General features: G+C 35.3%; 3 protein-coding genes and 1 non-coding gene across 6 annotated transcripts; 2 read left to right on the forward strand and 2 right to left on the reverse strand.

The window, feature by feature from the left end:
• The first annotated feature begins 1,885 nt into the window (after positions 1-1,885).
• Positions 1,886-3,294, forward strand: LOC7482897 (HMG-Y-related protein B). The gene is made up of 2 exons (XM_002311480.4): positions 1,886-2,425; positions 2,519-3,294. Exons 1-2 carry the CDS (start codon positions 2,303-2,305, stop codon positions 3,017-3,019), a joined length of 624 nt encoding a protein of 207 aa, XP_002311516.1. The 5' UTR covers positions 1,886-2,302; the 3' UTR covers positions 3,020-3,294.
• Positions 3,295-6,588: 3,294 nt separating this feature from the next.
• On the forward strand, positions 6,589-16,364 carry LOC7482898 (phosphoglucomutase, cytoplasmic). 3 transcript variants are annotated; one of them, XR_008059921.1, is made up of 19 exons: positions 6,637-6,901; positions 7,183-7,264; positions 9,024-9,079; positions 10,507-10,620; positions 10,724-10,786; positions 11,309-11,425; positions 11,530-11,630; positions 12,210-12,269; positions 12,367-12,466; positions 12,583-12,740; positions 12,819-12,914; positions 13,758-13,821; positions 13,911-13,992; positions 14,095-14,270; positions 14,354-14,430; positions 15,419-15,551; positions 15,862-15,978; positions 16,065-16,196; positions 16,228-16,364. XR_008059921.1 is itself a non-coding variant. In XM_052455227.1 (18 exons), the coding sequence occupies exons 1-18, from the start codon at positions 6,821-6,823 to the stop codon at positions 16,134-16,136; spliced, it is 1,749 nt and encodes a 582-aa protein (XP_052311187.1). In that variant the 5' UTR covers positions 6,589-6,820; the 3' UTR covers positions 16,137-16,364. The 3 variants fall into 3 exon arrangements, 2 of the variants coding, with proteins under 2 accessions (XP_052311187.1, XP_052311188.1); XM_052455227.1 differs by having other exon boundaries at positions 6,589-6,901; positions 16,065-16,364; XM_052455228.1 differs by lacking the exons at positions 6,637-6,901; positions 7,183-7,264 and adding an exon at positions 8,052-8,097 and having other exon boundaries at positions 16,065-16,364.
• A 1,108-nt stretch (positions 16,365-17,472) lies between these two features.
• Positions 17,473-17,546, reverse strand: TRNAV-AAC (transfer RNA valine (anticodon AAC)). The gene has a single exon. It is a non-coding gene; the product is annotated as a tRNA-Val (tRNA).
• Positions 17,547-22,590: 5,044 nt separating this feature from the next.
• LOC7482899 (pectinesterase inhibitor 7) lies at positions 22,591-23,547 on the reverse strand. The gene has a single exon (XM_002312415.4). The coding sequence runs from the start codon at positions 23,443-23,445 to the stop codon at positions 22,807-22,809; it is 639 nt and encodes a 212-aa protein (XP_002312451.3). The 5' UTR covers positions 23,446-23,547; the 3' UTR covers positions 22,591-22,806.
• Between the last annotated feature and the right edge of the window lie 4,394 nt (positions 23,548-27,941).

The following is a 27,941-nucleotide window of genomic DNA, read 5'->3' on the forward strand; positions in this document are numbered from 1 at the left end:
TACTTTTAATTCATTATCAATTATTTATATAAATTCAAATTTCCATACATTTACCAGAATTTTCAACTCAACAATAAAATTGACAAGATATAAATTTTTTTTTTCAGGTGATTTTTTTTCCTAATAGGTTATATATCGATCTCGTGCATTTAGCTTTTTTTTCTTTCTTTTAATTTCAACCTTCAACATTAGATCCGTTGGAAGGGGCTTTGTAATTGTTTTCAATTTGCTTTCTATTGGATTATCGTAATTTTATGACCCGAGTTGCGGGTTTGGTAGTTTAACCAGGATTGACTCGAGTCATTTTTCTTATAACCCGGGTCATGATTTTGGCAGGTTAACATGTGTTAACTCGAGTTATTTTTTGTCCTTTTTAATTTAGTATATTTATTTCAATTTCATCATTCAATATTGAGTTGATTAAGAATTAACCTTTATATATTTTTTATTTTTTTATAGAGTTGTCATGGTCTCGTAATACTACTTTTTTCTTCTTCTTCTCTCTCCTTTTATTGGGCTTTTTCTTTAAAAAAATTGTTTTGTTTTTAATTTTGACCTTCAATATTTAGTTGGTTGGAACTGGGCTTCATGATTTTTTATTTATTTTCTTTCTATTAAGTTGTTTCGATCTCATAACCTGAGTCACAAGTTTGTCGGGTTAACCTAGGATGACTCAAATTATTATTATTATTATTTGCTTTTTTTAATTGTTTATTTTTTTTATTTTATCATTCAACAATAAGTTATTATACAATTGTGCTTCATAATATTTTTGATTTGTTTTCTATAAGGTAATCTTATTCTTATCACTTGCGACGTGAGTTTGTGGAGTTAACCCATATTATTATTTTTTGTTGTTTTTTTTTAAATCATTTTCTGATTTCTTCGCCCAACAATGGATTGGTTTAAAGGTAGGCTTTATAATTTTTTTCAATTTGTTTTTTATGGTGTAATCTCGTTCTCATTACTCGGGTCGTAAGTTTAGCTGGTTTGAAATTAGGCTTCATGATTTTTTTCAATTTGATTTCTATTAAGTTATCCCGAATTGACTCAAGCCATCTTTTTTTTTTAAAAAAATTATATTTTTACATTTTTATCCTTAAATATATTTTCTTATTGAAAATAAAGCTTTCTAATTGATTTTATTATGTTTTTTTACGAGGCTGCAAGTTAATTACTTGAGTCCTAGATTCTGCAAATAAAGCAAGCTAATATGAGCTAATTTGATATGTCACTATCTCACCATTAAAATGTCGTGTCCCAGCATTTAATTTTTTTTTCGTATTTTTATATATTTTTACTATATAAAAAAAATAACTGACTTATGGCATGGCTATCTAGTGTCGTCCTTGAGGAAGTACACAAGGACGCTTATGTAACCAACCAAATAAGCAGGAGGGGTTCCGTGCATCTCAGAGGGGAGAACAGAAAGTGGGCACAAGAAATAAATCACCGCCCTCGGTTCTGAATTATGATTGACAAACAAAAATTTGTTCCTGGCCAGCCAAATTATTCGTCGAGCCAAACAGAGCCTCCCTTTCTGTCTATTTGTTGCTCGATGTACTAATCCAAACAACAACTCGGATCAAGAAAGGGACCAAATTTACTCGACCTTGCGTTCCTTTTTCACGTGTACTTGGACGAGTGCTTCTTCTTCTACTTTTACTGCAAAGAAACAATTCGCGTAATGTGTTAAAATTTTATCAATGCGATACATTCATCAATTTTTTCCCCATCACCTCTTTCTTTCTTATTTTTACTATTTACCCCCTTCCATCCCTGATGGTGCAAGAAGTCCGGTCATTTGTGGAATTTCAACAGCAAGCTCAACAACTATTCGATTTCTTACAAGATTCGTGTCAGATTTTAACTGGCTTTAGAAAACAACTTTCCCAGCGATTATTCCTATCTCCAATAAGAATACACCACGTTCGTAACTCTATTTCAGAGGCAATAAACACCTCCTTGTTGTAGAAACACCATTTAAAAAAACAGGGACAACATCGTAAATTCAAATAGCATAAATCTAAAATCCCCAATCTAGCCGCTACCAGGTCATCAATCCGAGTCCTTCCCTTCTAAGCAAACCGAAACCGTCCGATCAAAACCAAAAAACACAATCCCCAGCCGCTAGATCCTTCATCAACCCCTCGTCTTTCTTCACTTTCCTTTCCTCTCCATCCAATCCTCAAGAAAACCCCTCCTTTTTAAATCCAACCCTTTACCCCCTTTCCTTTCTCCACACCAAACACACACAGTTCCTTCGATCTCCTTCTCTTTTAGAAAACATTTGTCTGTTTCCATGGCTACCATCACTGAAGATTCTACTAACCCCCAACCTCCTCCTCCACCACCAGCAGCGGCACCAGCTCCACCCCAACAACAGTCACAGCAACAATCCTCCGCTCCCCCTCAGTATCCTGAGGTGACAATTTCATGAGATGGCGATCGATACTATTTCTTTGTTTATTTCCAGTTCTGTCTGGTTTATAATGTGTTTTTTCCCTTCTGTTTCCAGATGATTATGGCGGCTATTGAGGCATTGAACGAGAAAGAAGGGTCAAACAAGACATCAATTTCGAAACAAATTGAGTCAACACACCCCGATCTGCCACCTGCACATAGCACACTCCTCTCCCACCATTTGAATAAGATGAAGCAAAGTGGTCAGCTTGTTTTGGTCAAGAATAACTACATGAAGCCTGACCCCAACGCTCCCCCGAAGAGAGGCAGAGGCCGCCCTCCCAAGCCTAAGCTTCCAACCCCACCAGGAACTGTTTCTGGACCTCCCAGGCCACGTGGCCGCCCTCCCAAACCAAGGGATCCTTTCGCGCCTGTGGCTTCCCCTAAGAAGAAGACGACAAGTACTGGAACTGGGAGGCCGCGTGGTCGTCCACCTAAGAACGCTAGTACGGCGGTTCCCGCTGCGAGTTCTGGTGGTGCTCCACCCAGCGGTGCGCGGAGAGGAAGGGGGAGGCCGCCTAAGGCGAAGCCAGCCGTGGCACCCGTCGCTGGCTGAGTGGAATTAGAGCAAGGGAGAGAGGAGAGATAGGAATCAGTTTCTTTAATCTTTTTTTTTTCCTTTTTAACTTTTTTTCTTTTAGGTAGACAAGGGAACTACTAATTGATGTTGTAGCTTAAGCTTTAGCGTTCTTCTTCTTTTTTTTTTTCTAAGTTTTGAATTTAGTTTCAATTAAAATGTGGTGAGCGGTATTGTAATGTTGAGCTTGGAGGGGAAGGTTGGATTATGTGACCTTTGTAATTTTAATTTAATTTGCCTTGTAAATTTGATCAGTGGCCGTGTATGCTCTTGCTGTCGTTATCTCTCTCTCTCTCTTTCTGAACAAAAACAAAATTAAGGGAAAAAGAAAAACAAAAGAATGAAACTTTATTCTGACCGCTTTTTTCACATGGTATTTCTTTATATTTCAAGGCTTCAAAATTAATTTTTATATTTATGAGTGTCTTCAAGAAGCAACGCATGGAAGTAGTCGGTGAAAAAATGTTTAATGTCGCCATTGGATTAGGCTTTTGCTTTTCAAGAAAAAAAAAAAAAAACTGCGGGCAAACCTTTACAGCTATATTTTATTTGATGCAGCATATGCCCAGCATGTTACTTTTGGATGGCATGCTTGAATGCCTTTTGTTTTAAGCCTTTTGTTTTATATAATTCCTATCACCTTTTTTTTCTTCTTTAAATAACTGGACAAGAAAAAAAACTAGGCGGGCTAAGGTGGGCTTTGACGAATTTTGAAATTTTATGTCTAGATAGGTGTGATGGTCCTCATCGTGACTCGTGGCAGGGGCTATAATAAGAGCCTGCAGATCCCTTTTTCCAGTTTTTGGATGGCTGAGGTATCTTCTCATGGGGTTCCGACTTCTGACCACGCTCCTACTCGATTCATTCGAGTGCGTGTCCTATATTGGGCTGGATCTTATGCTAGCATGGCTTTTCGTACATGTTCGTTTCACTGTTGGTGATTTATCTAAAGATACGCAATTTAGGGCTATTGCTTTTGTGAGTGTTTTTCCTCCCCACCTAGAAGGGGCTTCAGCCTGGAAGACACGATAACATGTGGGTAGCGGTGTAAGGTAATTCCAGTTATATACGATGCAGTAAAGAAAGAACGCCATCAAATACTAGATTCCCAAAGCAATTTCAAAACCAAAATTTTGCTAGCCAATCCATGCTAAAGTTGTCTTTTCTGCAAAAAAATTTCTTTATCAGATTGAACCTCTAGTTTCTAGCGAAAAAGTAAACAGCATGTATGGTAATATTACATCGCTTCCAATGCTTGTTGCACAACCCTTCGGAGTTTTTTCTAGCACAGCGGATAAAAAATATTTTGTAAACTAGCGCATCATAGTCACTTGCGCAGGTCGAACCTCTGCGAGTCATTGACCCGTCTTGTGTAAGTTGATACAGGTAGAGGGATCTGTGCCAGTGATAAAAATTCAGTAACATTCATTTTTTCAATTAATCAATCTATCCAAAATATAAACCACAAAGAAATCACTGCCAAAAGTTGCTGCTTGATTTTGGCCATTGCCTGACTGCTATCCAAATTTACAGATCAAATGTGTGAATAGTTTTAGTTAATTTGAAGACAAATATAGCCTTCTTCATGGTTGTACTGTCGCGCAGGTCATCTAATTTGCGGATCAGAATCCTTGGAGAGCACACTCTGAACATATAAGAGCAGTTTCTCTCACTGGTTAACCACCCATTTCTTCCATTCTACTAGGAAACATCAAGGATGGCACTGTTATCGTTGAATTTTGCTGGATATGGGGCTAGCCTGCGAGCTGCAGCAAAGATAGAAATAGGGCTCTTTTGACGTTCTATTTTGCTGGATAAGTGAAAAATGATTGTATGATCTTGGCTTATCACTGTGCTGCTTTGAACAGTCCTTTCTTTGTCAACTTGCGCAGCCACCACATGCCCGTTTCAACTTGCGGCGCGAGTACTCTAGTTTGGGAAATATTTTTTCCGCTATGCTAGTTTGCAAAAAAAAACTAACTTAACCAATTCCTTTCTCATCAGAAAGCCCAACAGCAGATAGAGTGAGGCACCTCTGTGATTGGAAGGAAATGCCATCTTCACTGGCCAAATCAAATAGAATCACATTAATTTAAGAGTCTTCTTTGTTGTTAGTAAGAGAATACTCTTGTTTCATCGCTCAAAAACCATGCACCAAGTAGAGAGAGTTTTCCAATGCACAGAATCTCCTCTTTCTCCTGATTTTCATCTTATCGAAAAAAAGAAAATGGAAAAACTCAACCTTGGTTTAAACAGTTTTTTCATAGTCTGTTCAAGGGAATTATAACTCCTGTTTTTAAATGGGCTGTGTGAATCTTTGACTTCTACTTGTAAATCACTAACACCCTCTTCCTGATTCAAATCCAGCATCTTCCACCTAGAGGATGAAGGAAATGTAGCTAGGTCATCGGTTGCTTCTCTCTATAGGCAAGGATTGATGGAGGGACAGAGTTTAAAAGAGGATGTTTTATTGATTTAGATGCTATATTGCCCACATGCTAGATCTCTACACATGCACATATATATGAGTTTCTTCATCCTATATGCTATAGAAGTTTTATTTTATTCTGACTCGAAGAAAGTGGCCAGTTAGGCTAATCTCTCTCGCTTCCTTCAATTTGTTTTTTAGTTCCTGCCACCAATGACAGTACTTCTACCTTTTTCTTTTTTATTACAGTAATTCAAGATTTACAATCCATTAGATAAATTTCCTTAGTCGTCTGAGTCTTCTTTTTGCTGATACTTTTGATGGATTGTTGAAAAAGATTGTACTAGCTGTCTGTCTAGTAGTAGAATAACTCTCAATTTCTTCAGATCTAGTTTCTAGATCTTCAATTTCTCTGCAGAGTTTCATTCTATGTTTTTGAATGTCCTTCTAGCTAGTAGCAAGTAGGCTTATTTCATTTTGTATGCGGAAGAAATATATTATATTTTTGTTGATTTCAAAATCTAGATGTAAGAACATTCATCAACGTTAATTTAAGGAAATATCGCTATGAAAAAAAATAAAAGGAAAAGAGAAGAAACACCTTTTGCATTAACAAATTCAAAAAAATTATTGAATTCCATAATTAATTGTTATTTAGTTAATTAACTCGAGTTTATTATAATTTATTTATAATTAAGTTTTGTTTTTATTAATTTTATCATTTAATGTTAAGTTAATTGGGAAGAAACTTTTCAATATGTTTTTTTTTAAGATTATCCTATAAGTTTTGCAATAATTTAACTTAGGTTAATTAATGTAATTTCAATATGTTTATATCTTAAAATTAAATCAAAATATAATCCGAGTATAAAATTGATTTTGAATTCATGGTCGCAAATCTTTTGTACATTTCTCAATTGAGTCATTTCATCCATTCCCACTGTTTTTTCATCAAATTTATTAAAACGACACTGTATTTCATAAATCAGTCACATTTGACCGGAAAATATGAACAGACATTGACAAAATGACCCTGTTGAAAATGTTCGAAACCTTCGGGACCGAATTGAATAAATACATTGTCCTAAATCTTAATTGACAATAGATATATAGGTTAGCGATTAAAACGGGGTTTTTTCATTGAAGATCCACGGGAATCGTTCACTGTCACTCTCACCACACTACCGCCAAGTGTCAACCGTCGAGCCAAATAATAAACGACAACTGCGAGTATTACGTATATCCACACCGAATAATCCTCCTCAGATACCCATTCCCTCACCTCTCCTTGAGCAAGTACCATAATTTTTAAGTCACAGTACAGCCCTTTTGCTCTCCCCTGCTAGAAAAAAATGGTGCTATTCAATGTTTCACGAGTGGAGACCACTCCTTTCGGAGACCAGAAACCTGGAACTTCTGGCCTTCGCAAGAAGGTTTGGTTTCTTTTTTCTTTCTTTCTTTTTCTCATTACTATCGATTGATTCTCAATTGCATTCAGATCTGTCACATTCCATTTCTTAGCAGTTGATCTGCTTGATTTTTCGCGTTCAGATATCTTGAATCTGAATTTAACTCTTGTGCTTCCGATCCGAGTCTGATGATTTGTTAATTTCTTTCTGTTCCTTCTTATTCGATTGAATTATCTTTTTGTTAAATCTATCCTGTGCGTTTCTTGCGGTTGTTACAATTCCTTTTTTTTGTTGGTTCTTTTCAGGTGAAGGTGTTCAAGCAACCTAATTATCTGCAGAATTTTGTCCAATCAACCTTCAATGCCCTCACTCCACAAAATGTTAGAGGTGAAGTTGATCTGTCATCTTCACCAAAGAATTGTTTGCATCTGAACTTGGATCTAGCGTCAAACTCGTGCACCTTAAAATTGGGAATTATAAAATATTTTAACTGCTAGAACAGAACCCTGCTGTCTTGCTCGACTTTTGTTTTTATTTCCTTGTTCCATCACGGCTTGAAAACATTTCTACCCTTGATGACCATCTCGCCTTTGGGCCCTTACTCTGAGGTTAAGACAGTGTTCTCCATCCTCTGTACTGAATCGGACCAGAGATATGTGCTCTAATAGACAGATATAGTTGAAAATTTTCACAAATTGACCAATGTTCTGTTTTGTATAATTTTTTGCAATTTGATTTAAGTTATTTTTTAATTTTTGATTCAAAGAAAAGTCATAATCATGTTTGGTTAAAATAAATCTTGACTTGTATTAATGAGTTTTTATAAAATTGATTCAAAATTTTGCCGGGATTAACGTTAAAATTTTCCAACTTAATTTGTTAACTTCAACTTATATCACCTTCCTTCTTTAGAAAATTGATTTTGTGGCATTTATTATCAAACATACTTCTAACTGAACTCATCTGTCTCAATTTATTTATGGAAGTTAATTTTTGAATTATGACTCATAGTTAAAAGTTATTTTTCATTAGCTTTCATTTGGTTCAACTTTTTCTAATTGATTTAAGTTGTGTTTAACTTTTAACACATAGAAAAGCAATGTTGTCAAGAGTTGCTGAGGTGCTCGCCTAGGGGCTCCAGGCGAGGTGAGGCCCCAACGCCTTTATTAGCCTCAGGAGTTGGATTCCAATGAAGCGCTGCTTAGGCGAGCGCCTTGTGAGTGAGTGCAGGGTGTTAAGGCTAGCGCGTGCTTGAAGTTCTTCCTTTTCAGCTGGATTTTTCTTTTTCTTTAATTGATTTATGTTTTGACCTATTTGTTCATTTTATTTAACTGATATTTATTTTTGCTTTTTAATCTATTTGTATACTTGCTACTTTAAATTATCTTATTTTGTTTTAAGGGTGAAAAACATAATTTTATATGACTATGCTATGATATTTTATATTCTCTTTTGATTTTCTAATGATTTAATCTTAATTGGGAAGACATATATTTTAGATTTATATAAAATAATATAATATAATATTACGTTTTTTTTTTAATTTATAGCATATTGCCTTGGTTCATTCAGCCAAGCGCCTAGGCGTGTGCCTAGCGCCTCAGGCATTTTTATAGGCTTGGCATCTTTTAGTGCCTTTCGCCTTTGACAACACTATATAAAAGTCATAAATATGTTTGATTAGAAATAACTTTTGACTTATGGATTCTAACTTATACTGCATCAAAAAAGTTGATTCAAGTCATTTTTACTATACATGCTTCGAACTTAAAGTCTTTTTAACTTATTTTTATCATTAGTTATTTATGAAAAACAACTTTTGAATTATGACTCAAAGTTAAAGTCACTTTTCATAAGCAATGCCAAATGGATTCTTAGTCATTCCAAATGGACTTTATTCTTTTACCAATTACATGTGCGTGAATGCGATGTGAAATATAAAGTTCTGTTTTTAATTAAGAGTTTCCCAAGGTTACTTAATTATCCATTCTTGTCCTTCCGCATGCCATTAACACAATCAGTGACATTGATCGCCAGTGTCTATATCTAATGCCATTATGCATAACTGCTGATCATTTCCTGTTGAACAACTTAGTCTATTTCTGATATTTTGTTTTTCTTCCTTTTTCTTTGCCATTATAAGCAGGTGCTACACTTGTTGTTTCTGGTGATGGTCGCTATTTCTCAAAGGATGCCATTCAGGTACCATATATAATATGTGCTGCGGTTATAATGTTACCAGATTATGAAATGTTTTGGCTGAACTATTACTTTCAGTTTTGAAGGGCACATGCCTTTTAAATTCTTCCAGCTCTATTGAGCATTTGTGCGGATGCATGTCCCTGTGTGTGTTTGTGCAACCATGCAGTCACATTACACTGTGGACATGTATAATTCTGTTTGAAGTTTGGAATACATCTGTAATTGGGCTGTAGATGGGTAGAGAGGTCTAAGATTCACCATCAAGGTTTGTCAATTTTTGATGGATTGATTGCACCAAATAAACATCCTTTCTTGAGTTCTTTAATGAGTAGAAGAATCTAGAATAGCATCCTGAACAGAATCTATTAGCCAACTGACACTTTATATGAAATGCTGAAAGCATGAGAAAGGAAGCTTTTCTGATCATCTCGATCACCCCATTAAGCATTTGAGCTATAAAATCAATCTCCTGTCATCATATCAGGCTTGCAGTCAGCTTTCAAGTAATCCTGGATTGGTGGTCACCAGAGTAGAATGAGGTGTTTAAAATCTCAGCTGATGTTTTCAGTTCATGTTCTTCCATTTCTGTTCCTCGCTAACAAAGCATTTGCAACAATAAAGGCCTGTAGATTGAACTTGTTGACATCAGACTTCTTGTGTCATGTGAACCATGAAAACACCTTAATTATTGAATATGGCCATGAACTTTCTGAATCATTTGTTTTAAAATATAAACCTACTTCGTGTGGTATAAGCTCTCAAAGTGTGTTTTTTCTTGAGTATTTTATGAGTTTTAAGTGAGCTGAACCAACTAGCATCTTCTTAACCTGTGTGATTCTTTAATGGAATGCATGGGCAATATCTCTGACAGACACATATTGTGTGCTTGATTATGAGTTCTTTATTGGCTACTGGTTTTGAGCATGGCTATCCATTCCAGGCCAAGGCAGACAGTTCAATGTTGTGCTGCTCCCAGCCTACTCAAATCATCTTTTCTTATTCTCTTAAGTAGTCTAGGATATGTGGTATAGGTTTTTTCACTATTAGTGGTGATTCTTGGATAGCTACAATAGAGGGGAGAATGTGCTATTGGTGTATTTTGTGGGTTTTCAGGGGGTTGGGAACTCTTATCATCTTCATTTCTGTTACACTTACCATTCTCTTGGAGGATACGTCAACTTCATGTTGTAAGAATTCGCTCTCGCTCTCCTTTAATAGTATGGCCTTTGTTGTCTGAAAAATATCTACGGTCTCTTCCTTGCTTTCTCTCTCTGCACAGTGCTGTTTTGCTTTTGCTTTGTGTTTTTTGGGAGGGGTGGTATCCTTGTTGTTTGTGACTGTTAATAGTATGCATGCATGTTTCAAGCAATCAAACCTCAATGGAAAAGTCATATATTCGATCGAAATTTATTTTATTCCATTGGCAGATTATTACTAAGATGGCAGCTGGAAATGGATTAAGACGTGTTTGGGTTGGTCAGAATGGACTGCTTTCAACTCCTGCAGTATCTGCTGTAATACGTGAAAGAGTTGGTGTAGATGTAAGTAATCGACTTGTCTTTGTGAGCTGGGCTCATCTCCTTCAACAATAGTAACAATAGTCTTCTGCACAATGAGTTTTATACCTTTGAACTTGGATGTCAGGGATCCAAGGCAACGGGAGCATTTATATTGACAGCAAGTCACAACCCAGGTGGTCCTAATGAGGTAAATAGAAACTTTTGTGTTTTTTTTTTTAAATTTGTTTTTTATATTTTTGGTCTGGGATTGTGGTTCTTAGTGACAATTGCAGCTCCTCAATCTTTATTATGTTTCGGATGAAAGGAAATGGGATATGATGTCACCTTAAGGTGGAAAACAGAAAGAGGATGTTGATCAGTAATCAGCAATTATTTAGCATCCTGCCATAACTAATAAAATTCGCAGATTCTTTTTGTTTGAGTGCCAACTTCATTTTTTTTTTAATCTTTCTTTCCTTTTTGATGAAAGAGAATGTATCAATACTAAAACAAGTGGAAGTACAATCACAAAAAGGTGGGCAGGTCAGCCCAATCTTGCTGAATATCAGCTCATACATGCTAAAAGCATTTGAAGCATGGCAGCGCTAGGATGCAAGAGAATCTACTGTTATCTCATAACAAATGTCTGGGAGTTTATTTTGTTGTGTGGTAATAAGGAATCCTGTGGTATGTTATCTAAATCATGCTTCTTTTTTTCTCTCTATTGCAGGATTTTGGGATCAAATATAACATGGAAAATGGTGGACCTGCTCCTGAGGGAATCACAGATAAGATTTATGAGAACACTAAAACAATAAAGGAGTACTTAACTGCTGATCTGCCTGATGTATATCCTTCATCCTTGCCTTCTTATGTTTCATTTGCCTCATACTGTTTCTGTCAAATTGCTGCCAGTGTTTCATTAACTATGTTTGTATGTGCTGCATCCAGGTGGATATTACAGCAATTGGTGTAACCAGCTATTGTGGGTCTGAGGGACAGTTTGATGTTGAGGTGTTTGACTCGGCTAGCGATTATGTCAAATTGATGAAGTAAGCTGTTTCCTGTCTAAACTGCAAGTTTTCTTTAGTTTTGTTTCTATGGAGACACTTCACTGAATATTATTAATGATGCTATTTATTTAGCTATAGACAATCACTTGAAGACATATATATCATTTCTATTTGTGTACTTCTAAGCAGACTTTATGAACTTTACTGGATTGCAATCTCGCGGACATTTGTTTTTTACCCCTCTTTACTTCTGTATTATGCACTATGTTGTGTAGCTTACTGGATTATCCAGACATGATTATTGGCATGCTTATGATACAGAATAATATTTTAAAATTTAGGATACTCCTTGGATGCCCAAGGAATTTTATTGGCTCATATGAAGTACAGAGAAAAGGTGAAATGATTTTATTTTTCATTATGTGATTTTTATAACATTGCTAAAATTGCCCTAGCCCCTTTGCCTTTTGAAATCAAGCTTCAAGAATTTGCACTATGTCTTCTCTAGCATGCTATGCATGCAAATTAGAGTCAGTAGATTTTTCATGGTAGAGCTGTATTATTTTGCATGTTATCTTTCTTTCAAAAATATTGAATGCTTCTTTAACAATTACCCAGGTCTATTTTTGACTTTGAGTCCATCCGGAAGCTGCTTTCCTCTCCAAAATTCACTTTCTGGTATTTAGATGGTGTTATTTACTTATCTTGTAAATTTCTGTTTCTCATGTATGCTATATCACTTGATAATAACTTTCCTTGGGTCATCATATTGAAGCTATGATGCACTACATGGAGTTGGTGGGGCATATGCAAAACGCATTTTTGTGGAGGAGCTTGGAGCACAAGAGAGCTCCTTATTGAACTGTGTACCCAAGGTGCTGCTAAGTTTGTGATGCTATATGTGATAAATTATTAGTAAGATCTCTTTTTCATCTTTAAGCACTTATTATTTATATAAATTTTCATGCTTGTGCTTGGAAAATGCAAACAGGAGGACTTTGGAGGAGGGCATCCAGATCCCAATCTCACTTATGCGAAGGAGTTGGTTGCTCGTATGGGATTGGGTAAATCTAACTCTGAAGTTGAACCACCAGAATTTGGTGCTGCTTCTGATGGTGATGCTGATCGGAATATGATCCTTGGTAAAAGGTAGCAACCTTTAATTTTTTCGTTGGAGAAGTTACTTTTCACTAAATCTTTCATTTACAACTCTTGCTATTTTATCAGGTTCTTTGTTACTCCATCAGATTCTGTTGCCATCATCGCTGCAAATGCAGTGGAGGCCATACCATATTTCTCTGCTGGTCTAAAAGGAGTTGCCAGGTTGAAAATATTTCTTTGCTTACTTTCGATGTTCTTTGTGTATGTACAGTATTTACTTCTTATTGTTGTAGTAGTATATCTTAATGGATGCAGTGCACAACATACTCCTTAACAACTAATATTCTATATGCAGAGCAAAGAGTGGCGTGCTTGACGTAATAATCTTGATGAAATTAGAGTGGAAAAACTTTTCAAGTTCCACATGCAAAACCATAGCCAGTAATTAACATTGCTACGTTAATTTTTTAAGACATGAAAGCTTGTTTATTGCATGAAACTCCCATTTCTGAAGTTGTCAGGGAACAAGATGGAGAGTAAAAAAGAAAAAAGAAAAATGGAGAGTAAAAAGAACAGGATGATTGAGAACATATTAGATTAAGGGTTGTTTGAGTATCCAATTGTATTAGCTGTATAAATTTTGAAGGAAGTAGTTTTGTTGAAATAAGTTTCTTTTTAATCTTTGTGTAGAGAATCATGCAAAGTAACTATTTATTATAAGGCACATAAAATACATTAATATTGTTATTTTTTTCTTTTTTCTTTTGAGCTTGTATGTGTGCATGTCATGCACAATAACCTTTTTATTGTTTTGGTATATGAAAACTGGCCTTAAGTGCTTCCATTATATCTCATGATTCCTGCATTCTATATCAACCGAAACTTGATGAGTCTAAAATTCTTGATAATATCTTGGTATTATTGGGCCCTATTTCATTGGTTAGGTCATACATGTATTTTTTTTATTTTATGCTTTCTCCGTGGAAGTTTTTGTATAATGTTTGTGTATTTGATGTTTTCTCCGTGGAAGTTTCTGTATAATGTTTGTGTATTTGCTGTTTCTAGGAGCATGCCAACATCAGCTGCCCTTGACGTTGTGGCAAAAAATCTGAACTTGAAATTTTTTGAGGTATGTCATGGCCTCATCAATTTTTTATATGGGTCCTCCTTTGCTATTGTATGGTCATATAATTTGGTTATTCATTGTTCAAATGCCAGGTTCCAACTGGATGGAAGTTTTTTGGTAATTTGATGGATGCTGGTTTATGTTCAGTTTGCGGGGAAGAAAGTTTTGGAACTGGTTAGTCTTTTGTGTCTCTGCATGTGTAGTAAATCATCTTATGCTTGGAATTCTTATTAAGATGTGCAAAGGGTCTTTTGTTGTAATGGCATCTGTGAACAGGCTCAGACCACATACGTGAGAAGGATGGAATTTGGGCAGTTCTGGCTTGGCTATCCATTCTGGCTTGCAAGAATAGAGAAAATCTTGGTGGTGGAAAGCTTGTGACAGTTGAAGATATAGTTCACAACCATTGGGCTACCTATGGTCGCCACTACTATACTCGATATGACTATGAGGTACTATGTTCTTAATTTTTTCATGCTGCCTCTAGAAACAAGAGATCTCAGACTGTCATGTAATTGGTACATTGTTCTTGAAGAATGTTGATGCAGGTGCAGCAAAGGAATTAATGGCATGCTTGGTCAAACTGCAATCTTCCCTTACTGAAGTTAACGAGTATGTCTGTTTATATACATTTAAATTCTCTTTCTTTATCAAGCTAGCATTTTTAATCAATCCTTTTAAGGATTGAGGTACCACTGTTTTATTGAGTGCCTTTTATTTTGCTCTTACTTATTTTAAGTTACCTGCTAAAGCACACTCTGCTTGTACTTCAAGTGCTAAAATTCTAACTTGGTTTTGGCGTGAAGATACGGAATAATATCTTTGCATTTTATTCAGTTGCTTTTAGCTGTGTAAAGCTTGGGCTTGAATTTATCAATTTGGTTCCATGTATAGTCCTAGGTGCGCAAGTTTCAAAATAAATCTATTTTAAGAAATGATAAAAGGAACAGTCATTAATTTATTTTAGTTTTTTACTATTGATATTGCCATAAAAAAAACAAAAAGGTTTGTTTTTTTAAGTGTTTTTTTTTTTAGTTTAACGTGGGTGTCGGGCCAGTTTGCGCACACCTCGACTAATCCCACGGGCCCTGAAGTTAACGACCATGTAAGCCTCTAGTGGTCATCATATGAGCAACTACAGGGCTAGAACTTGAGACCACAGAAGGAGTAAACCTCTTGGTCCCAAGCTCTTACCACTGGGCCACCACCTAGATGGTTATGTTTTTTTAAGTGTTAACTTTGGTCCTTGTTGTTTCAATTTTTTTAAATGATAAACTTAATTTTTTTTTTTATTATCAACCTTTAATTTAATGTAGGAATGTTTCTCACCGCCATGAATATGCTGAGAGCTCGAAAATCGAAACAAGTTTTAAAACTTAAAACCATGGCAATACAATTTGAGATGATGAAATTGAAAAGAAAAGTTTAATGACCATAACTATATTTCAAGGATAAAAAAAGGGACAAAATCAATTGTACTATAGCAATACACAGTGCAATTGTCACACTATCCTCGGTAAAAGAAACAGTGAAACCATGTTGTCTTTTAGTTTTTATAATAATGAGGAGGAGGAGGAACTTGAATGGTTTATTTATGCAGGATTGTCAGTGGTATACAATCAGATGTGTCAAAGGTTGTTCATGCTGATGAGTTTGAATACAAAGATCCTGTTGATGGTTCCATTTCAAAGCACCAGGGTATTCGATATCTGTTTGAGGATGGCTCAAGACTGGTAAGCTGATTCTCTTGCAAAGTTTTCAGCTTGAGTAAGGTCATTGGAATAGGACTTAGATTGGTATGGGACAAGCAATATCTTGTGGGCTGAACTAAAGTCTATATCTATAACAGCTGATTGCAATTTTTTGCTTTATTGTTGTTGTACCTGCAAGGAATTAGAAATTATTGTGGAAGTGTAAGCATCCATTTCAGTTGATTTCTTGTTTGATTAACCTGGAATATCATGAATTATTTCATTCTTATGGATGCATTCCTGTTTGAAATAAAGAATTTGCTGGTTATCATCTCCATGAACATCGGTGCAGGTTTTCCGCCTCTCAGGAACTGGTTCAGAAGGTGCTACCATCAGACTCTACATTGAGCAATATGAGAAGGATCCATCAAAAACTGGAAGAGATTCTCAAGATGCACTTGCTCCTCTTGTATTATCCCCATCTCGTCTATTTTTTTATTGGCCAATGTCCATCTCACCAGTTCTTGAGGCTGATTTTTATGGACCTCTTTGCAGGTGGCAGTTGCTCTGGGGCTTTCTAAGATGCAGGAATTCACTGGCCGATCTGCACCAACCGTCATAACATAGATGTGAGCTGCTAGGCGCAGCAGTGGGGATCAGAGTCACCTTGAATGTGGAAAGTGTGGTCTTGATAAACCATGCTTTTATATGTTGAATACTTTTTAAGAAATCCAATAATGCTACATATGCTTTTCTTTTTGTCGCCTTACCAAAAAAGGCAGGAGTACGATTTACTAAAACACGCTGATCCAAAGTTTTGAAGTTCAAAATAAGAATTTTTCTCATGTTATCTTACATGTGTTGCGAGTTGAGTGTTTGTGTACGAACAGGCTGTAATTGATGTGCTGCCCTGCAGTTTTGGAGCTTGTAAAAAGTGTGAAAGATGCTTGTTGATGTCTTTACCTGCACTTCTCAGCATGGCTGTCAATTGCCTTTGCACCAAGCACGAACAAACAAAATTTTTCATAGGCCGATAAACACAGGAATCCAATCTATCCCGGAAAAAAAATAAATCTTGCACAGTTCCTGCATAACAATAAAAGAATGCAAATTACTTTACCTGTTTTTAGTACAACTTGCAGTAACTATTTAAGTTCTTTTATATTTGTGATTACTTGAATATCAGTTTATTCATCTTTTTTTATTCTAATAATAATTTACTGGAACAAAAAAGAACTGCTTATCAACTCTAAATTCGTACAAAACTAACACTTATTTGTAACTCACGAAGAGTTAATAAACATGTAATATTTATTTGAATAAATGGTCATAAGAAATAACTTTCAATATACTGCATGGATAAAACTAGACATAAAAAAACTTTGATGGGTGTAACTCAACTGGCCAGGTCCTGGGTTTGTTTTCTAAAGGTCACTAGTTTGAGTCTCATAAATCTTAAGATCACTGAAAGCTTACATGGTCGTTAACATTAGGACCCATGAAATTAGTCGAGGTGTGCTCAAGTTGGTCCGGATATCCACGTTGATAAAAAAAAAAAAGTGGACATAAAAAGTTTGATAATTCTCTTAAATCCAAATATCAAAGTACTCAATTATCTGAATTAAAACTACACTGTAAAAAACCGAGACGATGAGGGACCTTTATTGTCATGAAACACATTTGGGAAACATGAAAATTTGAGGGAGATAGGACTTGGGGTTAGATACTGCTAGGGAGGCAAGGTAGGACTTGAAGTTGTGGAGGCCTAGAAGGAGGCCTATTCTGCTCTTTTCTTTATGGAAGATCATATGAAATCGAGCTCGCCATGCTTACCGTATGTGTCTTGAGCCGAAGTTATTTTTTGGGCCTTTCTATAAACGGTAATTACTTTTATTCAACAAATAAAAAATATACAAGAGATGTCATTTTAATTTTTAACTATAAAAATTCAATTTATACAAGTTGGCGTCGCCCGGACTCGAACCGGAGACCTTCAGTGTGTTAGACTGACGTGATAACCAACTACACCACGACACCTTCTGTTCTTAAATGTTAAATACAAATATTAGGATTATTAATCAGGTCCTTTATAAATAACATGTTTACACAAGTCATGTGAACGGTGGACCACACAAAATTGAGTTTTACTGATTGGAACAAGTGGGCTAACAAAGACATACAGTGACTCCTGAGCGCATTATAGAAATAAAAGCTTTCAAGGATGGGTAATTTATGTATCAAGAATTATTGTATTGTGGATTTAATAATGCCTCACGAAATCAAAGGAGTTCGAGTTTTCGGGTTTGATAATTAGTAAATTAATTAATTATAATAACTTTATTTATTTTTATAGTTAACGTGGTTGATAATTTATACTTGGTTAAAAGATTTATGGCTAATATCTGCAAAAGTTTTTTTTGTTTTATAGACGTGAGGACTCTATGATGGTAAAGTCAATAACTTTGTAGAGAGAGAAAAAGTATAATGATATTTTAAAAAGATAAATTTTAAAAATATATATGTTAAAAATATTAAAAATTAAAAAATTATAAACATTTATTCTGAAAATCTCATGATGTATTTTGTAGCTCATAAGTTTTGTCATTTTATAAAGATGAGGGTCTGAAATATAATTTCATCATGAAAACATTTATAGAAATAAAATATTTCTTACACAAATATTAATAAATAAAAATATATCTTATACAAGCATTAATAACATTAAAAGGGAAAGAAGAAAAAAGCATCGATTACATGTTTTTGAGTTCAAAAACTAGGGGAAGACATCATTTGGGGATTGGGTTCGGGTGATGTGCCCGAACCCACAAGGATGTGACAGGGGTGCCGAGCACCTGGATGGGGCGGTGGGGAAGCCCAGCACCAAGGCTCGGGCTAGCGCCCAACAACCTTCTTTCTAGGCTTGATTGTTTCTAGCCGAGCCTTGAAAAAATGTTTGGAAATGGACCAAAAACAGTAGACCCGTACGTGACCACTGTAGGTTTGGTGCAAAAAGGGAGAGATCCTGGTTCGTCGCAATTGTTAAAGTATATGATGGTTTTGCCTTTCACAATACCAGTCAAGGATAGAAGGTTTGAGGGATAAAATGATCTTTTATAATATTAATTTGATATTATAAAATTAATCATGGGTGAATCGGTATCATCAAATTGATCAGGATAACGTAATGTTTTCACCAACTTATTGAATTACTCTTTTCACGTAACTTTGTCACTGAACAAACAAAACACAATTCATTAGGAATCGCACTATTCCTTTACATCGCAATCCTCACATCCTCGCTACATCTGAGGTATGAAAAAAAATTAATTTATTTTCTAAAGTTTTTCAATTTTTACATCTTTATTTTTTTATTCTAAGTCTTTATTTTATAACATTTCAGTCTATATATATTGAAAAAGATAAATAAACTTGTTAAAAAAAAAATGAGAGATTTTGATAAATTATATTTCAGTCATCAGAAAAGTTGATTTTAGTATTTATATATTTTTCATAAAAATAAGAGTTTAATGAAAATAATTTTGTCTTTTAACCATGCTATAAAACTTAAATTAGAGCTTGAAAAAAAAATATTTTATTTTATATTGACTAAAGAGTTTTTTAAGTTGAAAATAAAGTTATTAAAGTTTTAATAATATTTTCAAGTGAAAATAAATTAACATTTAGGTTTTGGTTCCCAAAACTGGACCCCAATTTCTTGATCAGTGGCAAATGGCAGTACTTGGGATATGTTACAGGAGACAAGACATTGTCTGCACAGCTAAACAACACTTAAATAACACTTCATATATTATATTTAAAAAAATATAAAAATAGAGGATATGTTGTCTCTTTTTTTTTAAAGGGTTTTAAAAATGCTTGATAGCCTCTTTTTTTTTTAAGTCATGCACAAGGGCTTCATTAACCCGACCCTTAAATTATCTTTTATATACTTTTTGAAATAAAATCTTTTTAAAATAAATATTTTAAAAATTATTGAATTAAATAAGATTATAGCTTTTTATGATAATATTTGAATTACTTAATGATTAATTATATACGAATCCAATATGTAATTTAAAAAAAAAATTGCATGTAAATATTAATAAGAATAAAATATATTTTTTGTTATTTTTATCTTGACTTTGTTATGTAGTTCCTACAAACTAATTATTCTTTTATTCTCCCGTACAAACGTATAAAAACAATAAAGACAATATTTGTTTTTACCTAAACTATTTTTTCAATTATGATAAGTTTTTATTTTAAAAAAATACCCCAAATAAAAATGGCATGTTTTTTTCCGTATAAAACTTGTTATCTGAGTTTTTTTCTCTATTCCACAGTTTATTACATTTATGCTATCATTAACCAGTTGAAATCTCAATAATTAACATTTATAAAATATTTTTCCGTATATCTATCTTTTAATTTTTAATTATTATCATGAATATCATCTTTTAATTTTAATCTTCAATTAAGATTCATAATTACTTTTATAATTTATCAGTTTATATATTTTTGAATTCATTGTATTAAAAAATAGTTTTAAAATTTTTCTCACAACGCGGGCACAATAACTATTTGATCAATAAAATAAATATCGAGTATCGAAACCTTTGGCACTTGTTCAGTGAATTTTCTAAATCTATCTACTGTTGTATTTCTCGTGTTCTTGCCCACAGCCCTGTAACGATTCCAGTTCAGCTTTTCGAATTGACTGGTGCAACGTGTCATGTTGTCATCGAGCGTCGTTTCATGGTAGCACGAGGAGGTGACACGACGACAGGATATGATGGCCGAGAGCAATAGTTGCGTGGTTGAAATGAAAACCCGGACTGTGTTTTTTCTTCCTCTGGAATCTGAAAATAAAAAAAAGGGCCAGATGTTATAATATTAATTTTGTAAGGCGAGGAGTCGGCCACAAAAGACGCAGATAAGTTTGCATCCCGTGAACCCTGAAACAACCTGTAGTCTCTTCATTTCACGGGCTGATCATGTCCCCTAGAATAAATCCAAATCCCTCACCCGCCGAATTAATTCGAACAGAACAGAAATTGCTTTCACATTGTCTTTTTCCTGGTTGGCTGCCTCTTGCCTCGTTTTTTATGGTTCGTTACCTGTTGAACTAGAGCCATGCGCACTCTCTGTTCGCCATTGGAAAAAAAACGAAAAAAAAAACACCTTTCACATAAACTGGCTACGTGTTCAGGCCGGAATCCGGCCACCAGATTCAATATATGCGTGATAGTTTGATCTCAAGGGGACAATTTTATATAAACTGCCAAAATTAGTCGGGTGTGTTCTGTGCAGATCATTTTTTTTAAGCCCGTACATGCTATGCTAATTCTTCTAGGTTCTTCCTTGAGAGATACCCAGTACACTAAACGGATTACAGAATTCAATCATGCAACAATTTATGTCTCTTTACGTATATTATATATACCATCTAATCATGAACTGGCTTGCATCCTCCAAGATCTTAAGAGATACGAACTCACTAAACAAGAGGAGAACCGGTGACCGGTTTCAAGAAATTAAAAGCTTAATCTCAAATGCTGCATTGTTCCACACAAAAAAAACAGGAGAGAGTTGTATAATTCAAGATCTAATGAGCCTTTAATGGATAGAAAACATTGAATTGCTCGGTAATCGGAGAAATTTAAAAGCAGAGGCTATATCACTGAAAACAAGCATCCCCTTGGCCAAACTCTATGTATCTTCCTGTTAATTTCATTGATGTCTCCTGTAAAATTCAAACTTTACTGCATATCGCTATCAATCAGTTTGACCGAAGGTCAAAGGAAGGTAACTCGACGTGATATAGCCATCATTAGATATCAGACGGGAAGAAAAGGTAAAGAAAGAGATTGTCTCGAGAGAGCCATTCTCATTCATATTTCAGATTAATTATTTTGTCGATCTGTCTGAAGTAAATATCATATCGTAAACGTAAGTGAAGAAACATAATCATTGAATTAAATGTTGACGCATATGCGTACGTCTCCATTGCATATCCCACCATATCCCTGCTCACAAATATTGGTTGGTGGAAAATGCAACCACGACGATGATGATCAATCATATCATTATAAAAAATATTAATTAAAAAAACACTTGAAACCGGAGGTTAAGCCCTTTGGTTTGTAATTCAAGTCCAATCATATTTTTTATTTTTTATTTTTAAATCGTATTTACACTGCCTAATTATAACTAAATCCCTAATCAGCTCTTCTATATTGTTAATTTATTTATATGTAAACAAATGGTGATTTATTATTTAAGAAAGCAATACTTACCCACGATGTGTCGGTGAAAACAGAAAGCATTCTTTTAATTGTGGCATTTTTACATTACTTCTTACGGTGTCTTCTCTTTTTGGAACAAACTCCTTTGATTTCTAAGGATATTTATCTTTGAAACACTTTAACGATCATAGCTGACTTCCATAAATAGCTTATTAAATTAATATTAATTAATTATTATTATTGATGAATATTCCAACTCTCAATCTTGCATGATGAGATTGTTTTGCATTATTTTTTTACAAAGTATATTATTTTGACAAAAAATATATATTTGAATATAATAAATAGTTGTAGTAAATAGTAATGGAGCAAAATAACCACGTTGAAAAGGTGAAAAAATGTCATCTGCAAGGTGAAATAATTATAGAAATTATATAATTTCTATAATTTTACAATACATTCAAAAAATTATTATAATTTATTTTTATTTTTTTCCTGTAAAATTTCACATAAACCGATTATATTAATTTGCATTGTATAGTACTAAAAATAAAAATTATATGCACCTAACAATCATAGTTACTAGCTATCTTCAAGATAAATAAAGAAAACGTGTAAAGTAAAAATAACAATTGAGATGAAATATTTGTGTATATATCTGTATTTTAATTTCTACTGAGAAAAATAACTTCTCATTTTAATTTTTAATTAGCATTTATATTTTCATTAATATACCTTTTAATTTACATCATATTGTCATCTCTTTTCTAGCAATTTTTATGAATTAGAAAAAACACAATCATAATATACATAAAAAAAAAAATTAACTTGAAATCTTAATCACTAATAACAGCTGCATCAAACATTTAAAACCAAATCGATCTAATTACAGAGTAATGCACATATACATGATAAACAAGGGCTCGGTCAACATTTGAAAACCATAAATCCCTCTTTGCTTTCCCACTCTGGATGACACTCATACCGTCACACGCTAATTCTATATCCAAATCTAAAGTTTATTTATTTTTTAAATGATATATAAATATCTATCATGGCGTTCCTGCGGCAGCAAAAGTGTTAACCAGAGCAAGAGCATTGCTAGTAAATTTCTTGGCATCCGCAACACGGTTACACACCTCCGTTTTCACAGCCCCGTCCGCTACATCCTCAAATCCATCCGTACACGTCTCCTCATCTGTCAAAGCCGCACTCATCCACGTCTGCACGTTACTCATCTGAAACTGAAACGACTCTGCCGACAGCCCAGCTGCTCCAACTTTCCGCATCTGCTTCAACGACCCACTCATCTCATCAACGGCGTCTCCCATGTTGGATAAGCAGTCGTGAATGGCGGCCGTGGCACGGTGATCGCCTCCGAAGTCTTCATGGCGGGTTAGGTTGGATACGTAGGCTGCCAGGCGGCGTGCTCTTGAGAGGCTGACGCCGATGGCCACGCGAGCTAGGCGACTGGGGCTTTGTTTTACAGCGCTGGCGTAGCGAGAGAGGGAGGTGTAGCAGATTTCGGGGTACAATGTTGCGCCGCAGCTTGAGCGAATGTAATCTGTGCCGCTGGATTGAGAAAAGCCGGTGTCCGGTGAAGCGACGGTTGAGATTGGTTGGGAATAGAGAAGGAAGGTTGTTAGGAAGAAGGTGAAGAGTAGCAGAGGGCCTGGCGTTTCTGATGGCATTTCTTTTTTAAAATCAAGAAATTAGAGAGTGTATTGGTTTTTTTTTTCTTTTTCTAGGGATTAGTGAGTGAGGACTGGAGAGAGAGAGAGAGCCTGTGTTGACTGTGATGATTTCGAGTGCTTAAATAGGCTCGAGTCTGCTATAATAACCACTCTATTTTATTAATATTTATTTTATACATATCCTCCTCGTGATTTTATGATATTAATACAATAATATTATCCTTAATACATATCCTCCTTCTTTTTTATTTTTAATTTCAATTATACCATCTCCTTTCATTTTCAAAACACATCTATTTTATTTTATTTTAATTTTTTTCCCATCAAAATCCGTTACTGGTTTCAGCATCGTACATGCAGTGTGGCCACCTGTCCACATCGACCTCATGTTGTCTCCTGTCCATTGGTGGAAACGACATTACCGTGTACCTATATTATAGCTGCATGCATGATAAACAAATACAAAATAATGAAATGCTACCATCACCTTTGCGTGTGGTCTTATGAACGAACGGCAAAACCTTGTACTGTACCTCCGACACTAAGAATACGCATGGGCCCTACTCACCTTTGCTTTATTGATTATCAAGGGAGCCAGTAGTGCGAGAGCGAGCAGTCTCCTTTTTCATTTTAAAGTTGACAACCTTTACTCCTTTCCCCTTTCTTCAGATCCTGTTGGTTCTCCACGCCTTACAAATTATGGCTGCAAGTCTGGCTTCTCGAAGGGCGCCTGCCATAACGATGATAGATGACCACGCAGTAGTGAGATGAACACGTGACCGAGGATAAAACAGACATGTGAAATTCGAAGCTTAACCTTATAGATTTGCCATGCATTCACAAACCAGTCCTGTTCTGGTGAGGGAGGTCGAAGTATGAGGTATATTTCGGAGACGAGATTCTGTACATAATTTATGAAGATAAATTGTGCAATTAGCACTTAAAATTAAAACTAGTCGATCAATTCAAATAGAGTATTTCATTAGAGTACTTCAAGTTTTCTTCTTCTTCTTATTTTTTTAATTTCAACGACTACGGTAGGCAATCACACAAAAAATATAGGAAATTTCGGGTCCACGAAAGCATTAGGTGTTGATTGGGTGTGCTGGCTTGTTTAGTTAGTGTAGCGTGGCATTGATGGGCGATTCGCCGGTTTCGCCGACCGGAATTTTTTATGGGAGGTTAGCTTTTGAATTGCAGTTGGGGACCTTTTACTAGCCCATTCGCCCACCAATATGAAGCTTGCACCTTTTCTGTGCCTTTTGTGGATGGCGGTGGATCCCGTCCGCCATTTCGCTCTACTTGGCATCTTGAGTTTCAGCTCTGAGCATGGGATGGTCAAAAGCACAGATTTTGGGAGCTATGAGCTAAAGCAAATTTGTGACTTCCAGAACTCTTTTAGATCCGGACCCGTCAAGGAAGAAAAAGAGAACCAGTTCTTGAATTTATACTGTTAAAGTTCTGCTCTCGAAAATTTTATATTTGCTAGTACGGTGCTACAGAGGCGATATACGGCTTATTTCTTAATATTTCACTACTCCGGCATCGCTCCTCTAGATTTAGGTGACAAGCAAACGGGTTTGACACGGGATTTCTGACAAGTTTGGGCCCTACAGGCTCTAAGGTCGCGTACAAAGTGCCTAGTGAAGAACGACCCATGGGCACGCTACTTAATATGGGCCGTTCCGAATACTGGGCTAATAGCCCCAACATCACAAGACCCAATAAGAACTCCAAACTCGGTCCCATAAAACGATGACGAAAGCTCTTCCAAATCAAAAACAACTTTTACATCCATGCCCATGTCCCGCTTGGCCTCCAATTTCTTAAAAAAGACCCTTTACATACATGGCCGTCACCTTGTGCTTTAGTTTTTAATTTTTTCAGGTTGTTTTTAATTTTTTTAATATTTTAATATTAAAAATAAAAAAAATATTATTTTAATATATTTTTAAATAAAAACACTTTAAAAAATAACCTATATTATTATGCTCTGAAATCTCGAAACAAAAAAAATCCAGAGTCGTGTAAGAACGCATTTTACCTGGCTTATGAACAGTACCATCAAGGGAAATCATCTCTGGTAACAGAAAAGAAAGGAAAAGAAGAAGAAGAGGAAGATTTCTTTTTACTTGTGTCTCTCTCTGAAAAATGGTTATTTGTTAACTTAATTATAGAGTATCCCCTACCCTCGACAAATGACTTATTTTGAAAGTCCAGACTCTTGGTGAGTCCAGATTCTGAAGTTGATTAACTCGTTCTGGCTTAGCCTAGTTCCAATTCTCTCAAATCGGCCTCTCCTACCTGACACGCTCAAGCCTACCATCCCAACAAAGAAGTTCGTCAACTTTTCAAAATGTATGCATCCCACAAGTACATCGATAACAATTAGATAAAGAGTTCAGATAGATCGTGCCTCGTCAACTTGTATATGCACATCCATAAATGTTTCTCGGCTGAATATTTCAGCAATAGAAAGAATTAATTGATTTTTACTCGGTCCTTCAGCTAGGATTTGTAAGGGCGGGTGACATTCTCCCTGCTGGCTAGTTAGGATCATATTCATTTCAATAGCAGTAGGGTTTCATTTCGGGACGGGCACATATAATTGCAAAGGATGCTAGGGTTTAGGGGGTGGTGGGACAAGGGAGTAGAAGGAGGGACTTTCGGTCTAGTGTAGTTGATTTGACAATTAAAATTACATTGATAGATTGGATTCTAATTCATTACTTTATTTTCTACAGTATCTTTGGTTGAAAGTGAAAGAAATGGCTTTCTTCAAATGAACTGGAGGTTTTATATCCAATCTGTCCTTATTGGCCATGACCAAGTTTCTTTGAAATTAATCTAATCTCGGCTAATTGAAGGTTTCGAAAATATGTAAAATTGCTCCAAAAATCTTTGTGGAAAGCATTTATTTTTGTTGAAAATTAAGGGCATTGTAGAAAATGCTCCCATGGAAATCGATGCTCGTTCACTGGGCAAAAGAATCTCCATAAACAATAAGAGATTTTACGTGCACAGGCATGGGTTTAATCTGCCTTTTTAGGGGGGAACGAATGAAGTATTTTTCTTATTTATTAGAAACACGAAGTATAGAGAGAACAGTACTTCATTTCTTTGTAAGCTGGATAAATGCTGGCTTTGAAAGGACGAGGTGGGATCAGTCAGAATGCCAGCCATATCATTGAAAATACGTACTTGTCACGGGCGAAACGGCGCAATTGACTCGATTCAAATAGTTTTGATACTCTTCAACCAGGAAAAAATTAAAATTTTTGATACCCAACAAGAATGATATGATGCATGGATTGGAAAGGAAGAGTAAACATGATCTTCACTTAAAGCATACGTAATGAACTGTTAGGATATGAATTGAAACTATCTGGGGCCCTAGCACCTGGTCTAGCTAATAGCTGAGGTTCAAGTTTTCAAAAAGGGAAACAATCACATCTTCAAAATAACCTTGAGAATGAGACGACGCTATTTTTCCATGATTTTAGCAGCAAACTGTTCCTTGGTACTCTAAGCACAAATGCCCCACACATCATTGTAGAATGTCAAGAAAGGGAGATCGTGATCCCGAATAGTCTCCCTTGATTAAGAATTTCCTGTAGTTTTTGAATAATGTGAATATATTCCTTGGTTTGGGATCGATAATATCAATCACCAACCTACACAGTACTCTTGGTGGCGGGTTTTGTACAACGGGAGTCGCGAGAGCATTGACTTGTAGTAGCTGGGCGGTGAGAAAACTTCGGGTTTTACTTGTTTTATAGGTGGCGTTGGGAACGTGAAGATTTATTTATTATTGGTTTAAAATTTTTGGATTGTTTTAGAATATTATTTTAAAAATAAAAAATATTATTTTAATATATTTCTAATTTAAATACACTTTAAAATAATAATCACTATCACAATATTAATCACTAATTACAAAAGTTAAAATCTTCAATAGATCGAGTAATTAAATAACTCAAGAGTTAAAAGTGGAATGCTAGCGGCACTCTTTCACAGCCGCTAGCGACCCTCGCGTCCATGGGGTGAATACGTTTCAATTAATTTCTCAAAGGTTACTGGATAACCGAATAAACTGGTTTTTCAATTTTCATATGCTAAGAAGTAAAAACTTAAACAGAGAGAAAACACTGATAGTATCTCTCCCTCTCCTATATATCTTACACACTTCCAAGTCTTTTAACGGAGCAGCCTTCACTTCACATGAATACCATCTTCTACTATCAGCTTGCCTTTCGCCCATGGATCCAAATCACCTGCCCGCTGTCTAGTTTCATGATCATATCTTTGTTCCCTTTGATTCATCCCTCTATAGTCATTATCTTTAAAATTAGTCACGGGTGAGAAACTCGCCTCCGATTTTTAGTTTCAATTATGTTGAATACAGATTTGGAGAATTGCCCATTTCTCACTGAAATTGGACGTCTTTTATGATACTTGGTGGCACCCACATAAAAAAAAAATGTTCTTCAAAA

This window comes from Populus trichocarpa, chromosome 8 (assembly GCF_000002775.5).
Source record: "Populus trichocarpa isolate Nisqually-1 chromosome 8, P.trichocarpa_v4.1, whole genome shotgun sequence".
Taxonomy (NCBI): domain Eukaryota; kingdom Viridiplantae; phylum Streptophyta; class Magnoliopsida; order Malpighiales; family Salicaceae; genus Populus; species Populus trichocarpa.

What these genes read in the sequence shown, in the direction of transcription:
- LOC7482897 (XM_002311480.4), top strand. Translation starts at nt 2,303, where the DNA reads ATGGCTACCATCACTGAAGATTCTACTAACCCCCAACCTCCTCCTCCA. An exon ending in CTCCCCCTCAGTATCCTGAG is followed by an intron (nt 2,426 to 2,518) that starts GTGACAATTTCA and finishes TTCTGTTTCCAG; the next exon opens with ATGATTATGGCGGCTATTGA.
- LOC7482898 (XM_052455227.1), top strand. Translation starts at nt 6,821, where the DNA reads ATGGTGCTATTCAATGTTTCACGAGTGGAGACCACTCCTTTCGGAGAC. An exon ending in GTGAAAGAGTTGGTGTAGAT is followed by an intron (nt 10,621 to 10,723) that starts GTAAGTAATCGA and finishes CTTGGATGTCAG; the next exon opens with GGATCCAAGGCAACGGGAGC. An exon ending in TGAACTTGAAATTTTTTGAG is followed by an intron (nt 13,822 to 13,910) that starts GTATGTCATGGC and finishes TTCAAATGCCAG; the next exon opens with GTTCCAACTGGATGGAAGTT.
- LOC7482899 (XM_002312415.4), bottom strand. Translation starts at nt 23,445, where the DNA reads ATGCCATCAGAAACGCCAGGCCCTCTGCTACTCTTCACCTTCTTCCTA.